The following is a 14341-nucleotide window of genomic DNA, read 5'->3' as shown; positions in this document are numbered from 1 at the left end:
CCATGAAAATTTTATCTCTCTTTGGTAACGGTTTGTTGTTAATTGATTTGTATCTTTCTTACAAGAAATAAAACTGTTCCTAAGTTTGATTGACATATTATATTGTATTCACACTACAAGCACCAGCAGAGAGATGGCGCCTGTAGGTGAATCCCGGAACCACATCCGCCATGTCCTCCTAGTCAACCTGTAACTTTTGAAAATGATCACTGAAATGATACTAATGAAGACAAAATGAGTCCGAGGTCCAACACCGCCGAAATTCGTCCTTTAGTTTTATGAGGCAGATGGACAGACAGTGTACATGAACAAAACTACTTTTCGGTATCGGTATCAGAGATATTGCAAATGTGTATTTCCTTCAAAATCTCTAAAGAAGTTCATGTAATGTGTCAGTATTTATTTCCTATTTACACTTCGTATAATGGGAAGTCAAAATAATTATTTGCTTTGAGGCACCATATTGAATTTCATGCCTGAAATACGTTAATATAGTAAAACTTATGCAAGGCAGAATGTTAATAAGACGGAAACATAGCTATGCAATGTAAACAAATTATCTAGTCCCAGTGGATAAATAAGTATTGTAGTGTTATTTAGTGTCTACCTATGGGAAAACAGGAAGCAATGTTTTGCTTCATTAGAAACTACGTATAATATGTGGGGAAAAATTAAAAGTTGATGTAGGCCTACTCTTACTCCCAGTGAATAGAGTAGGTATTGTAGTGTTATTTAGTATCTACCCATTGCAGAAACATGAAACAATATTTTAAATAATCAGAAACTACATAGAAAATGTGAGGAAAAATTAAAAGCTGATGTAGGCCTACTCTTAGTCTCAATATATAGAATAGGTATTGTAGTGTTATTTAGTTTCTGCCCAATGCGGAAACATGAAAAGATATTTTACTTCATCAGAAACTATGAATAAAACGTGGGGAGAAATTAAAAGCTGATGTAAGCCTACTCTTAGTCCCAATGGATAGAATAGATGTTGTATTATTACTTAGTGTCTGCCCAATGCGGAAACATGAAACGATATTTTACTTCAACAGAAACTATCTTTAGTCCTATAATGTGGAAACATTTAAAGTTGACGTGCTCTATTTCTGTTCATCCTATTTTTTAAAGTATTGTCTGAGAATTAATACTAGTCAAGTGAGTCACTACTCTGACAAGCAGCTTTAGACTACAAGAAAATAAAGAACGAGGTATAGTAGCTGTTTCACTATCGAATCGAGAGAAGGGAGGATTTGGAAATCGCCAATGAGTCAAGGATATTCCTTTCCATAACGATGTGTATTTAAATATTAAATTGTTAAAAATTGTTTTCATTCAATATCTAAATTTTATATATTCATATAGTTGGAGAAAATTGGATCCCCTTAGCGTGATGTATTTATATTTCGATGAGGAATAACATAATTGTTCCGACTGCAAGTGGTAATGACAGTAACAGCAATGATGTAATTCCTATAGCGCATAATTATAGATTATGGGATTTGTCCCATTTTATAAGAAGCATTGTGGAAATAAAATAAACTAACCCTAGAACAATTTACACGCCTGGCAAAGAGTAACGCAGAAAAAACTGACAAATCTAAAATTGCTCTAGAACGTGCAATATCATTTGCATATTATAGTTAAAGTGTTCCTCTTCGTACTACACTTCTTTCCTTCATAACACAATAAAAATAAGTATGGCGGCAAAACTAAAAATAATTATGTAGTCTATTCATGGACGACAGCACAATTTTTATTAGTAATAAATGAAATTATCCATGTAAGATGTCCATTATTCAATAAAATTCTTTATTGCGAAAAAAAAAATAAATATGGACAAAATCGTGATTCACATCACGGTTAAAATACTGTGAATAGTTACATATAGAATAACTTTAAACTAAGGAATAATGCATAATGTTAAAAGTTGTGTAATCAAGATTTATAAAATAGATGCATAAAAAAGACAGATAGATAGAGGGCGTCTACACCTAAATGCCCTATATTTCTCTTGTTTCCAACACCAAATAAATAAAGATATGGGAATTTTATTCATATACGTAAGTCTTATGAGGGATTAAGAATATGACAAAAAATCACAAACATCCATGTGAGCCCCTGTAGTGGTACGATGGATGTCTAGTCTGTATTCGATTTCCGTTCAGGTCTGCTCCAACGTGCTCGGAGAGATGGTACCAATGGTTTCCACAATCCAGGCACTGAGGTCTCGAAGGTTCCGAACTTTAGCAGTGTACATCCTGTCCTTTATACAGCACAAAAAAATCCAGCGGTCTTATGTCAGGAGAACGTGGAATCCAATTCAGGGGTCTATCTCGTCTTATCCAACACCCTGGGAATGCACTCCGCACATCCAGCGACCAGTGAGGTGGAGCACAATCTTGTTAAACTACAACCTGGGGAAAGATTTACAGCTGCAGCATGTCCAGGTAGGTCTTGTGACAGTCTTCTCTGATCATGTTTCTCCGTGTCCGGATTGTGGAAGTCATTGATACCATCCCAAGATATCCTTTGTGTCAACGCAGGGGCTAACGTGGAAATGTGTGTGTGTTTTTTTTTGTTACAAACATAATACCTCATACAATTTATATTTGTGAATAAAATTCCTTTATATTTATTTCTTTGGTATTGAGAGAAAAATTAGGCATTTCAGTGTAGACACTCTGTATAATAAAAATAAATTACTAACAATTAATAAAATTTTGCAATGAAGTAAAATAACTGAATTAACCGCCTTCATATTATATTTATAAAAAAAACTTAATAATTTTAACAAATCTCAACAATTCAATTTATTATAATGTATAAATTGTTACAATATTCCTAAAATATTTGAAAGTAAAATTGTGCACGATCAATAGGCCTACTTACCAGTGGGCGGAGGTCCGGATGATAAAGAATGTGGCCATTGTTATTTATGATAAATGAATAGCCATTTACCCCAAGCTGAAAACAGACAGATAAGAAGTATTAAGTCATTGAAACTGTTCAATAAATTTCACGAAGTGTGCTGATTGTTTCCCGTTATTTTGCAAACATTAAAAAAAAAACTATTTAATGCTAAATAATCTGGCTTTCAATATGCTTCGACTTAAGATGGAAGAATGAATTTCCAAGATATCTTCTAAAAAATAATCAGTTGTTTTCTAGGACCTAAATCGTTTATGATAATCAAACAGGTGTGACGTAATATATCTGCGGTGACAACATTGAAATTACTTACAGACCATGACTGAATCAATAAACATTTACGAAGATCGAGTATTGTAGAATCTCGTAGAAACCTTTTTGTAATCTTAATGAAGATATGGATCAATAATATCATATTCACTCTCCAAGTTTTACTCCACTTTCTAGTATTTCTGCTAAATTTTGGAGCTCAAGAGAGCTAATGACATCATCGTAAATTGTTCGACCAAACAACTAACGAACCATAGCCTATATTTATATGTCTTGATGAGGATTTACGTATTAAATTAATAAATGAAAAAAAAAAAAAAAACAAGCGGAGTGATACGAAGAACTTCAAAGAATGGGCATAAGGCGCGGATATTTCCTATACATTTAAATTTTGCTAGGGATAACTCATGGCCGTTATAAATGGGCAATGAATGGAAGTAATAAACAAGAATTTGGGCTGTTGAAATAAGATTTCTACGTTCCACAAGAACCTGTTAATATTAGAAATAAGTTGAATATTTTTAAAACAAATACATGTGTATATATTTATATTCATTATTTAACTCATAGATCTCTGTCAAATGACAGGCGTTTCGCTGCAAATCCAGCAAATTTTAATGTTCCCCTTTACCATTTTTTACAGTTTATCCTTCACAAGGTAGGTTCTTGCTTAGCCAATGAGCCAGCCAATTAATTTTTCATCCATTTTTTAGCAGAACATTTTGCATTTTGTCTGTCCATTTTATACACTACAATTTTTCTCCATGTCTAGATTTCAAATGCTTGTAGCCGTTTCTTTTTTCTTCGTGGTAATGTCCATGTTTCTACCCCATACAATGTCAAACTTCACACAAAGTACTTCACTAGTCTCTTCCTTAGTTCTTATTCCGAAATTCCGCAAAAAATGCTCCTTTTTCTATTAAAAGCTTCCTTTGCCATTGCTATCCTCATTTTGACTTCTTGGCAACAACTCATGTTACTGCTTACAGTAAACCCCAAGTATTTGAAGTTGTCGGATTGTTTTACTGCCTATTTCGAATTTGCAGGCATACCTTGATTATATTTATTTGGCTCCTACTATCACCATTTCTATATTCTGAAAACTTCTTCACTAAATCCTCCAAGTACAGACACACACATAATTATACTCACCCAAACACATACACTACTGTTACTTTGTGAAAAGTGCAACACCCAGAAAGAATGGCCTGAACGACTCCAAACTCGGGAGAACTATAGAAAAATGTACCACCAATAATTGATTACATTTCCAGAGTGATGGCGTACACATAGGCTCAACAGTGACGTCTCTTGTGTCACCAGCAAGGTCAGTATTATGCCTTGCTCAGTCAGTGCAGAGCTTCCAAACGAAGTGGAAACGTGAAAGCTAGTGCAGGCATGCCTCGTTGATGTGGAAGGGCGCAATATCAGCACGTAAGTGAGTTCAAATGGGGCAGAATGGTTGGTCTCCGGGAAGCAGGTTTGTCATACCGTGACATTTCGGCTCGTACAGGGCATGCTGCTACGATAATGATGCGTGTGTGGAACCAGTGGATAGAAGAGAGTCGTATGCAGAGACGAGCGGGTACTGGACCACGTGATGTGACCACAGCACGGGATGACCACCGTGACATGGCCGTGATGAACCGTACAGCTTAATCTACAGTGGTGAGTCGACGTTGGAGTACTGCAACTGGTGTGGACCTGTCTGCGTCAACGGTTCGCCGCTGTCTTTTGAGGGCTGGACTAGTGGCTCACATGCTGTTGTGTCGGCTTCCATTGTCCAGAAACCACCAACGCCTCAGACTGCAATGGGCATGTGAACGTCGTCACTGATGTGCTGAGTGGCAAAGTGTAGTGTTTTCAGACGAGTCCCGCTTCAACTTGTCCTACAATGATGACCACATACATATTAGATGCAATCTGAGATCCTGCATTGTTCAAAGACATAGCGAACAAACGCCTAATGTGATGGTTTGGGGCGCCATTGGATAAAATATGTGATCTCTCCTCCGCATTAAGGGCAATCTGAACAGAAATCGCTACATTAGGGAGGTTTTAGAGCCCGAGGTACCGCCCCTCCAGCCAACTCCACGTGTCATATTTCAGCAGGACAATGCCTGGGCACATGTGGCGAGGATTGTGCATTACTTCTTCGAAGAACGACGGGTATCACTGCTTTCCTGACCTGCACGTTCGCCAGGCATGTCGCTCATCTGCAACTTGTTCGTCATGGCCCTCCAACACCCACTCTTCACGCTTTGTGGACTCGCATACAAACTGCGAGGAAGAAGATTCCTCATTAATATATTCAATCCCTCTTTGATTCCATGCCACGACGCTTAAAGGCTCTGATTGCAACGCATGGAGGCTTCACACCATAGTGAAATCTCACGGTCACAGATCAGGTACAGTTCTGTAATTCTAATCATTCGTGTATTGCCAAGTACTTAATCTGTGGTATCTACTTCATTTCAGTCATATGTACTATATCCTTCTTGGTGTTGCAATTTCCACAAACGTATGTGTGTGTGCGTGAGAGAGAGAGAGAGATAAAATAGAGTATTACAAAGTGAACCGATACAGATCTTACTACGAATGACCGGAAATAGGCTACCATCAGCAGTTTTCCTTGAACTACGAACAATAATAAGAATTAGTATTGGTTGTTCGATAGATGGATAAGTGAATTTTATTGAAGTCAGAAGAGAGAATAGTCTACCCCTGAAATAGAAGAAGCGGGAGAAGAAGAGAGAATAAAAAGAAGCTTGTGACGACAACTAACCTGGATTTGTTTTATACAAATTTTCTGTTATAGGCATATTCGACATTTTTGTATTTTTATTTAGAAAGATACTCTTTTAGCTTTACAAATAACGGGACTGCCTCATTGAACAAAGCATAACTAACACACAGAGCGAAAATAAAATTGAAATTAGAGAAGAGAACAGGAAAGATCATAAAAGAGAAACATAGGAAACGAAAAAAATGTGTGAAAATAAGAACAGGAAAGACAATAGCATATCATAAACAGTTATATCGCCACATTAATACTACAACTAGGTAACTCCACTTTTGAGTGAAAATGAGTTATCTACTGGTACATTTCCAGAATGCTTGAGTTACGCTTTTTCATATGATACAAATAAATAATTGTCTGGATATATCACATAACAAATGCAGCCTTTAAAGTAATAATATTGGCAGTTCTGTGTATTCAAAGCATTATTACAACAATCTAAATTTTGAAGTTAATTTGAGTACACCAGGTGCTTGAGACCAGATTTTCTAACTGAAAACATTAAAAACTGGAAGCTGTTTGAGGAACACAACTTGAACATTAGGAAAAACGATGATAATGGAAACCCATTTATGTAGATGGCAGAAAGATCAGACCACTTCTATTGAGATTCAAGAGGACTATGATGAAGTATTTCGATCCATACGCTCCAGAAGAAATAATCGATGTCTCATTGACATGTAGGAAAACTTGAAACCTTTATATGGAACCAGAATTCCAGTTTCAAATGCTAAGTATGACGACTCGCTATCCCTATTTAAAATGGATTCTCAGGTCTTGTAAACTAGTTATAGTAGTACCAGTAAGGCACAGGACTATGTGTCAGTAGAAGAAGAAGAATAAGAAGAATGAAGAGCGGAATAAGTAGAAGATGATGCTCCTGATGATGATTGATGATTATGAAGGGAATATGGACGCCTAAGAAATAAAGTTAAATTTTTATGTCAGAAATTGTGATGTTTGTGTTAAAATGCATACTTAGAAATTTCTTTAATAAAATTACTTATTTCAATTTTTAAATTCATAATTAATTGAAGGGTTGAAGGGATAAAAGTGTCATGCTACAAAAATTAAGTTTTCAGTAAATGAAGGACAAAACTGTTAGCCTTTCATTAAGCAACAGAGCAATGTAACGAACTCTATCTCTACACAGTATAACTGCTGTTATTGGACTGACATCTATGGAATCCGTTTCACAATAAAATTTGATACTTAACACTTTCATTCAAAGTGAAATATTGATTCATTTATAACTGTAACACAATACTTTCATACATTCTACCCTTATATTTCTTACTCTGATGGCAGTTATCTACTAGATTATATAAATATAACTTTGTGCTAGAAGTAGGTCTCTTACTTAGGCCCTACTTTTGACTTTACATTTTGGAAACGTCAATTATGCAATATGCACTCCAGAAAGAAGTCCCAAAGGCATTTAAACAATCAATCATTGATTTTATAACTCTATTTAAATACTTCTAATTTCAAAATAAACATTCGAACAAGCTTCCTGTAAAATTATGAACTTTGCAGTTACCTAGTTGTAGTATTAAGGTAGCTATATCAAGTTATTCAATACAGCTTTTACTCACCTTGTATGGTTGTACCAGTTTCTGTATCTGCTGTATAGGAACATCAGTACCAACCACACCAAGCAAATTGGCAACTCTGACCTGAAAAAAATGTAACCAATTATAGTGTAATTGAGTTGTACTTATTTACACTATTGCAAATAACAAAAAAGAATAATTTCAGTAATTTAATAATTTATTAGAATCCAAATTTAAATGTAATAATATTTTCAATACTAAAGTAGGACGGGAGGATATTTTTAAACCAATGCACAGTGTGCAATAACGGAAATCTAGCTGGACAAAATTAATAACTTCTCTGCATACCAACGGATTGTTTTGAAATTTTGTAGAGACCTTATAGGTAACACATATTCTTTGTGTACGAACTCTGATTACGTTTTTGTAAGAGAAACTACCCCTTTAGGGGGATAGTTTTAGACAAAAATAGTAAATTCTTTTCCATCTAACAGATTTTTATGAAAGATTGTAGGCTAAAGAAGTTATAGGTAAAATATATTTCTTGTGTACAAACTATATTTACGGCTCCATAAGAGGAAGTAACCCCTTTACAGCGGCTGCATTTACACAAAATTAACTTCTTTTCTACATAACAGAATTTTATGAAACTTTATACAAATAACATATAAGATATTTTTTGTGTACAAATTCTGATTACATCTGTATGCTACCTGTAGACTTAAAATGTCGTACAAAGTTTCATTAAAATATATAATGTAGGACAAGTTGTTAATTTTGTCTAAATGCACGACTATAAAAGGCAGTTCCTCTTATAAAACATAATCAGGCTTTGTAGACAAAAGATATATTCCACCTGTACAGGTACTCAACTTCTGTAAAAAGTTGCATAAAATCTGTTAGATATAGAAGTTATAAATTTTGTTTAAATGTACCCCTATAAAGGGGTAATTCCTCTTATGGAACCGTAAATATAGTTTGTGCACAAAAAGTATGTTACCTTTAAATTACGTACAATGCTTCATAAAAATTTGTTAGATAGGATAGAAGTTATTAATTCTGTCTAAATGCACCCATTATAAAGGGGTAGCTTTTCTTGTGCAAACGTAATAACAAAACATATGTGCCACTTGTAAGGCATGTACAAAGTTTCATAACAATCCATTAAGAGTGCAGAGAAGTTATTAATTTTGTCCAGCTAGTGATTTGCGTTCTGATTCACTGTGTGTCTGTTAAGGTTAGAAAAAAATCTGTCCAATGTACTTTTAAAATGATCTTCGATGTCTGTGTATAATTTTGTAGGCCTAAAACACTCACACAGTGATTAAAAACTTCCATATTCCATGATTTTTTATCTGCTGTTAAACGAAACATGGAGCAGTTACCATATGCCTCATCACAGAAAAAAAATAATTACGGTACTGATAAATGCACAAGAAAGTGCAAAATTTGAAAGAAGGATTCAACACTCTAAGTGATACTGTATTAAACGGTAAAAGAATTGTTGTAACCGGATGTGACCGACTATACTAAAACTCATATTACATTTGAAGAATTTTAAAACATATTTTTCAATTGAAATATTTAAACCCTAAAGTAAGAAGAAAAATACTTTACAAACCCGGAACTTGTAATTTAAGTCAAATTAGTAAGAATGTACCTATCTGAACGGGTTTCATGGCTCACAACACAATTGGCTCTTTTCACCTACATAGTAAGCTTCTCTCTCTACAACTGAACAGGAGCGAGAAGTGTTAGAAAGAACTTAATATTCATAGCCTTCTAAATATGACTTGCCGCTGATAAATCAGTAAAAGTTATTATTCACAACATTCTTCAAATATTAAAGAATATGAATTCATATTCACCTATGCCTAACTAAACAAGTCGAAATTTGATTTTGACTGGGAAAATTTCACACTGTGCAATGATTGGAAAGGAGAGCCTACATGTAAATAGTAATGACAATGGAGTTAGGTTAGTCAACTTTGCCACGTCAAAAAGTTCAATTGTCAAAAGTAAAGCATTCCTCCATAAGGATAAACATAAATATACTTGGACTTCTCCAGATGGATTGACACACAACCAAATAGATCACATCTTGATAGATAAACGAAGATATAATAGTATAGTAGACATTCGAACTTTCACCGGGGCTGACTGTAATTCTGACCATTATTTGGTAATTGGAGAATTAAGAGAAAGACTATCAGTAGCCAAGCGAGTAGGGCAACAAGTTAATATTAGTAGATTCAATATTCTGAAATTTGAGGACAAGGAAGCTAAGCAACATTATCAGGTCGAAATTTCAAATAGGCTTGCTGCTTTAGGAAGTTCTAACGAAGTTGAGAAAGAGTTAGCATGTGGGAAAATATCAGAGATAATATCAAAATTGCAGCTGAACAGAGCATAGGTTATTATGAAACTAAGAAAAAGAAACCGTGGTTTGATGAAGATTGTTCTATGGTAGTATAAAGAAGGAAACAGGCAAAATTGAAATTCTTACAGGATGCAGTTGAGGTGAATAGAGATAATTATTTCAATGAAAGACAGGAAGCAAGTCGTACACTCAGAAATAAAAAGAGAGATCACTTGAAGAGAAAACTGAATGAGGTAGAAAGAAATAGTAAGAACAAAAACATTAAAGATGTATGTAAGGGCATAAAGGAATTTAAGAAGGTATATCAGGCAAGGGTAAACGTGATCAAGGATGAGAATGGTGACTTACTTGCAGACTCTCATTCAGTCCTGAACAGATGGAAAAACCATTTTGGACAACTGCTAAATGTACACTTAACGGCAAAAAAGAATGGGCCGACTCTTGGTAGATAGAAATGCTATGTTCTATCGCGCGGTTCACTCGTGTAAACGCAACGCAATGCAAGCCATTGCTGTGGTGTGTCTTCATTGAAAGTTGTCCGTCTACAAGGAACTTAACCTTACGAGATGTGTGTGGCCCAGTGGTAAGATGTCTGACATCCGTATTAGAGGTTGTGAATTCGCTTCCTGGTAGGTAAAATGATTATTATTATTTTCTTTTTAGCTTTCAATTAACTTATTAGTTTAAATGGGAAATGACATTTGTTCATAAGCTTCGTTATGCCTGCCTTGTAAAAATATTATTCGAGACCTGGTCTATATAAACAAAAAAAAAAAAAAAAATACTTGATCTGAGTAGACTCTGAGGATGGTGATGATGCACCGAAACAGCTGTAAGCCGCACAAACTTACATAATTAACACGAGTAAGTCCGCTAGTTAATCAATTACTAATATTATAATTATATAATGAATTCAAAAATCCAGTAAATTTAAAACAAAAGATTTGTGTAAAGTCACTGTTAGTTTGAAAATTGCCTCTATTTGCCACCAGTTACTGTCAGGATCCTTTAATGTGTGAAAGTGGACGTAGGAGATTTTGAATCTATAGGATTCATTTATTACATCGTAAATATTAAACTTTCGATGTGAAGTCTTTAATGTCATGTACAAAGTGTTTAAAATATGTTCTATCTGCAAAAAAAAAAAAAAAAAAAAAAAAAAAAACGCAAGTTTGCTTGAACATAGAACAAAACAACAACAGCAAAATATTGCAAAATCAATCACGAGTCGAATATTAATTGGAGCCACTGTAGCTAAAGCGCTTTCAGAATAAGAAGGCATATGGCCTACGCCAATCGAGTGCTAGCAGCAGTACGGTGCACCGTGTACGAGACGTGGAAGACAGAGACAACAGATAAGGATAGAAAATATCAGTACCAGTCGCTGCTGGGTGCAGCGAGCGGATGGGTCGAGACTTGTTCCTTCATTGTATGTAATGTTTAAATATAATTACTCTTACTGAAGTAATTTTCATCCAAATTTTTATTATTCTTCGCTTCACAGATCAGTAGATTTTGAAGTCACTAACTTGCGAAATAATGTGACAGATATGTAGAAATTTACTTTGCTAATGTCAGACAAAGAATGTCTTAATTTAAAAAAGGAATGCTGCATATTGTATTGCACTATCTGACATGTGGAAATCCTCTCCTGAAAAAATAGAGGGCGAGAAACTTTACCCAATGTTCATACTGCCTTGTACAGCAGTGCTCGATTTATTATTGTTTATTTCTCCAGAGGACACATGAGATAGAGTTTGTTTGTAGATGCAGCCTACGAATCTAGCGATAATAAAACGTAAACATGTTTGTAGAAACGGAATTTAGTATTGATATTGAAGTTGAAAAGTAATTTACTTTTCCTCTGCTAAATGAAGCCTATATAATTTAATTTAATTCTCTAGATTATACCTTACTTAGGGTCCAGGGTTCTATATACTGGTTACGAATCTGGCTATAATGCAACGTAAGCATAATAATTATGTGTTCATACAAAATTCAGTATTCATACTGAAACTGTAGATTGTTTTATTTTTCTCTGTAAAACTAAGTGTATCTAATTTAATTTTATTCTCTAACTTTTACGTATCTAGAGGTCCAGGGTTCTATATTCTGGCTAAGAATCCGGCTATAAGAATATAAGCATATCTGTTCATATGTAGATCTAATTCAGTAATATAGAAATTGAAGATTACTTTCTTTTGCTTGGTTAAATCAAGCCTATATAATTTAATTTAATCCTCAGGCTTACACCTACCTAGAGGTCCAGGATTCTATGTTCTATCTCTCTGGCCTGTAGCATATCCTACGAGTGAAGGTAGTTGTATAGAAGTGAATGTGAAAACCGTAACCCAATAATATCGTTAATATATTGAAGGTAAATTTGTATATTAGAGAAATGTGTAAAATGTAATATATTATATACAAGGCGAGGTTTTTAAAATAGAAGATTTCTATTGAGTTTTGGAATTGTAAAATCTTCTCGTTTCTATCATGCCTGTATTAATGAATCGTTTGTTTCAGAAACAACACTTCTCCACTGTTTGACGGTATATGAGTTGTTAGCACAATCGCAATTACCGACTGAAATGCTACAGTTTTGTGCAGAAACAACACTTCCATCATATAACTGCTGCTTGCAAACTTAGTCGAAAGTTTCCGTTTTGTGCAGTAACAACACTTATCCTGGAGAGGTGCTGTTTCTGTTCTCCACAAAGAGCGCTGCTAGTTTCCTTCAATAGTACTATTCCAACATGGTGTCTAGTAGTGATGAGGGAGCTGTTTTGTCCGTAGTGAAAAAACAAAAGAGAAGATTTAAAAGTGTTGGATACAAACGAGAACATGTGAAAAGAGGAAGAGTAATGGGGTTAGAAAATATCAACTATGCTTCTAAGGTGGTCGCAAAGAAGAAAATTGGAAATGATTGCAAGTGAGTATGCCACAGTATTAATGTTTACCTGTTCAATAGCGTTGCTGTTGTTATGAAAATCATACTTTGCAATGTAACATGATACATAATATGTTAAATCCATATTTACTCCTGTTATACTTTTCGTCACATAACATAATCTCTCTTTCCTTCAGGTGTAAATTGAAGTGCTTTTGAAGATTATTGGAGGGGGATCGAGAAGAAATATTTAGAAACTTTTATGCCAAAGAAACTAAAGACGAACAGGATTCGTATTTACAAGCATTAGTGGAAGTAGTGCAAGTTAAAAGGAGACGTCCGCAGGGAGATGAACCAAAAAAGCCACGTTCGCGTAATTTCAAGTATTATGTGACATGTAGTTCTGGACTACAACAAGTGTGTGCCAAAGCATTTCTAAACATGCATGGTGTGACAAAAAGTCGCATTCGTCGTCTAACATCTTTGTTACTGCTTGGAAGATCTCCAAAGGATTTGAGGGGAAAAAACACTTCTGGAAATGCAACTTCTGGGGAAGTGTGTATATTAGTGGAAGATCACATACGCTCATATCCAACCAAAAAATCTCACTACTCATCAAGAGAAATAGAATATTTGAGCGAGATGTTAAATATCACATTAATGCATGCCTCCTTTATGGAGAAGTATCCTGACCAGCAGGTATCCTACTGGTTATACCGCAAAATTTTTAAGGAGCGATTCAGTCTATCATTTGGGAGGCCACAAATTGATACCTGCTGTACATGCGAACAACTATCGGTAAGGATGAAAAGTCCATCGCTGAATGATAACGCCAAACGTGTACAGGAGCAGAGTTTATTGTCCATAAAAGAAGAGCCAAAAAGTTCACCAAAAAATGGAATATTGTTCTAATCTCTGCAAAGAAGACAATGAAACTGCTTCAATATGTACAGATTATATGCAGAATTTGCATCTGCCAGAGATACCTGTGCAGGAAGCATTCTATCTCAGGCAACTTAATGTTAATGTATTTAATATACATAACTTGAGGGATAACACAGCAAAATTGTACATATATCACGAGGGACTGGCTAAAAAAGGTCCAGATGAAATCTGTTCATTTATCTTAGATTACATAAGCAACGAGTTACCAAACACAACAAAGTACCTACACATCTTCTCTGATAGCTGCCCAGGTCAGAATAGGAATAACACAGTTGTTCGATTTCTCCAAACTCTTGTTACTACTCGCAGATTAAAAAAAATATACCATTATTTTCCGATTCGTGGGCATTCCTTCATGCCCTGTGATCGAGATTTTGGTGTTATAAAGAGGAAGATTCGCACATCAGACAGAATCTATTCAATAAAAGAAAACATAGAGTTAATAGTTGCATCAAATAAGAACAACAGATTCTCTGTTCAAATGGTACAAACTGCAGACATTTTGGACTTTAACCATTGGTGGAAGACCTATTTCAAGAAGTCTGTTCTGTCCATTGAGTCCATGGGAAGAGGAG

At 34.9% G+C, this 14341-nt stretch overlaps 1 protein-coding gene across 3 annotated transcripts in view; it reads right to left on the bottom strand.

The window, feature by feature from the left end:
• stol (voltage-dependent calcium channel subunit stolid) overlaps positions 1-14341 on the bottom strand; it is a 1833618-nt gene that overhangs the window by 417515 nt on the left and 1401762 nt on the right. For all 3 annotated transcript variants that reach the window (XM_069828334.1, XM_069828336.1, XM_069828335.1), the window contains exons 11-12: positions 7597-7677; positions 2893-2967 (exon numbers count right to left, since the gene is read on the bottom strand). In XM_069828334.1, the coding sequence (XP_069684435.1) occupies positions 2893-2967; positions 7597-7677 (156 nt within the window). The remainder of the gene's footprint in view (positions 1-2892; positions 2968-7596; positions 7678-14341) is intronic.

This window comes from Periplaneta americana, chromosome 6 (assembly GCF_040183065.1).
Source record: "Periplaneta americana isolate PAMFEO1 chromosome 6, P.americana_PAMFEO1_priV1, whole genome shotgun sequence".
In the NCBI taxonomy this organism is placed as follows: domain Eukaryota; kingdom Metazoa; phylum Arthropoda; class Insecta; order Blattodea; family Blattidae; genus Periplaneta; species Periplaneta americana.
Note: the sequence above shows the minus strand (reverse complement) of the source record. Positions and strands in the feature narration are given on the sequence as shown.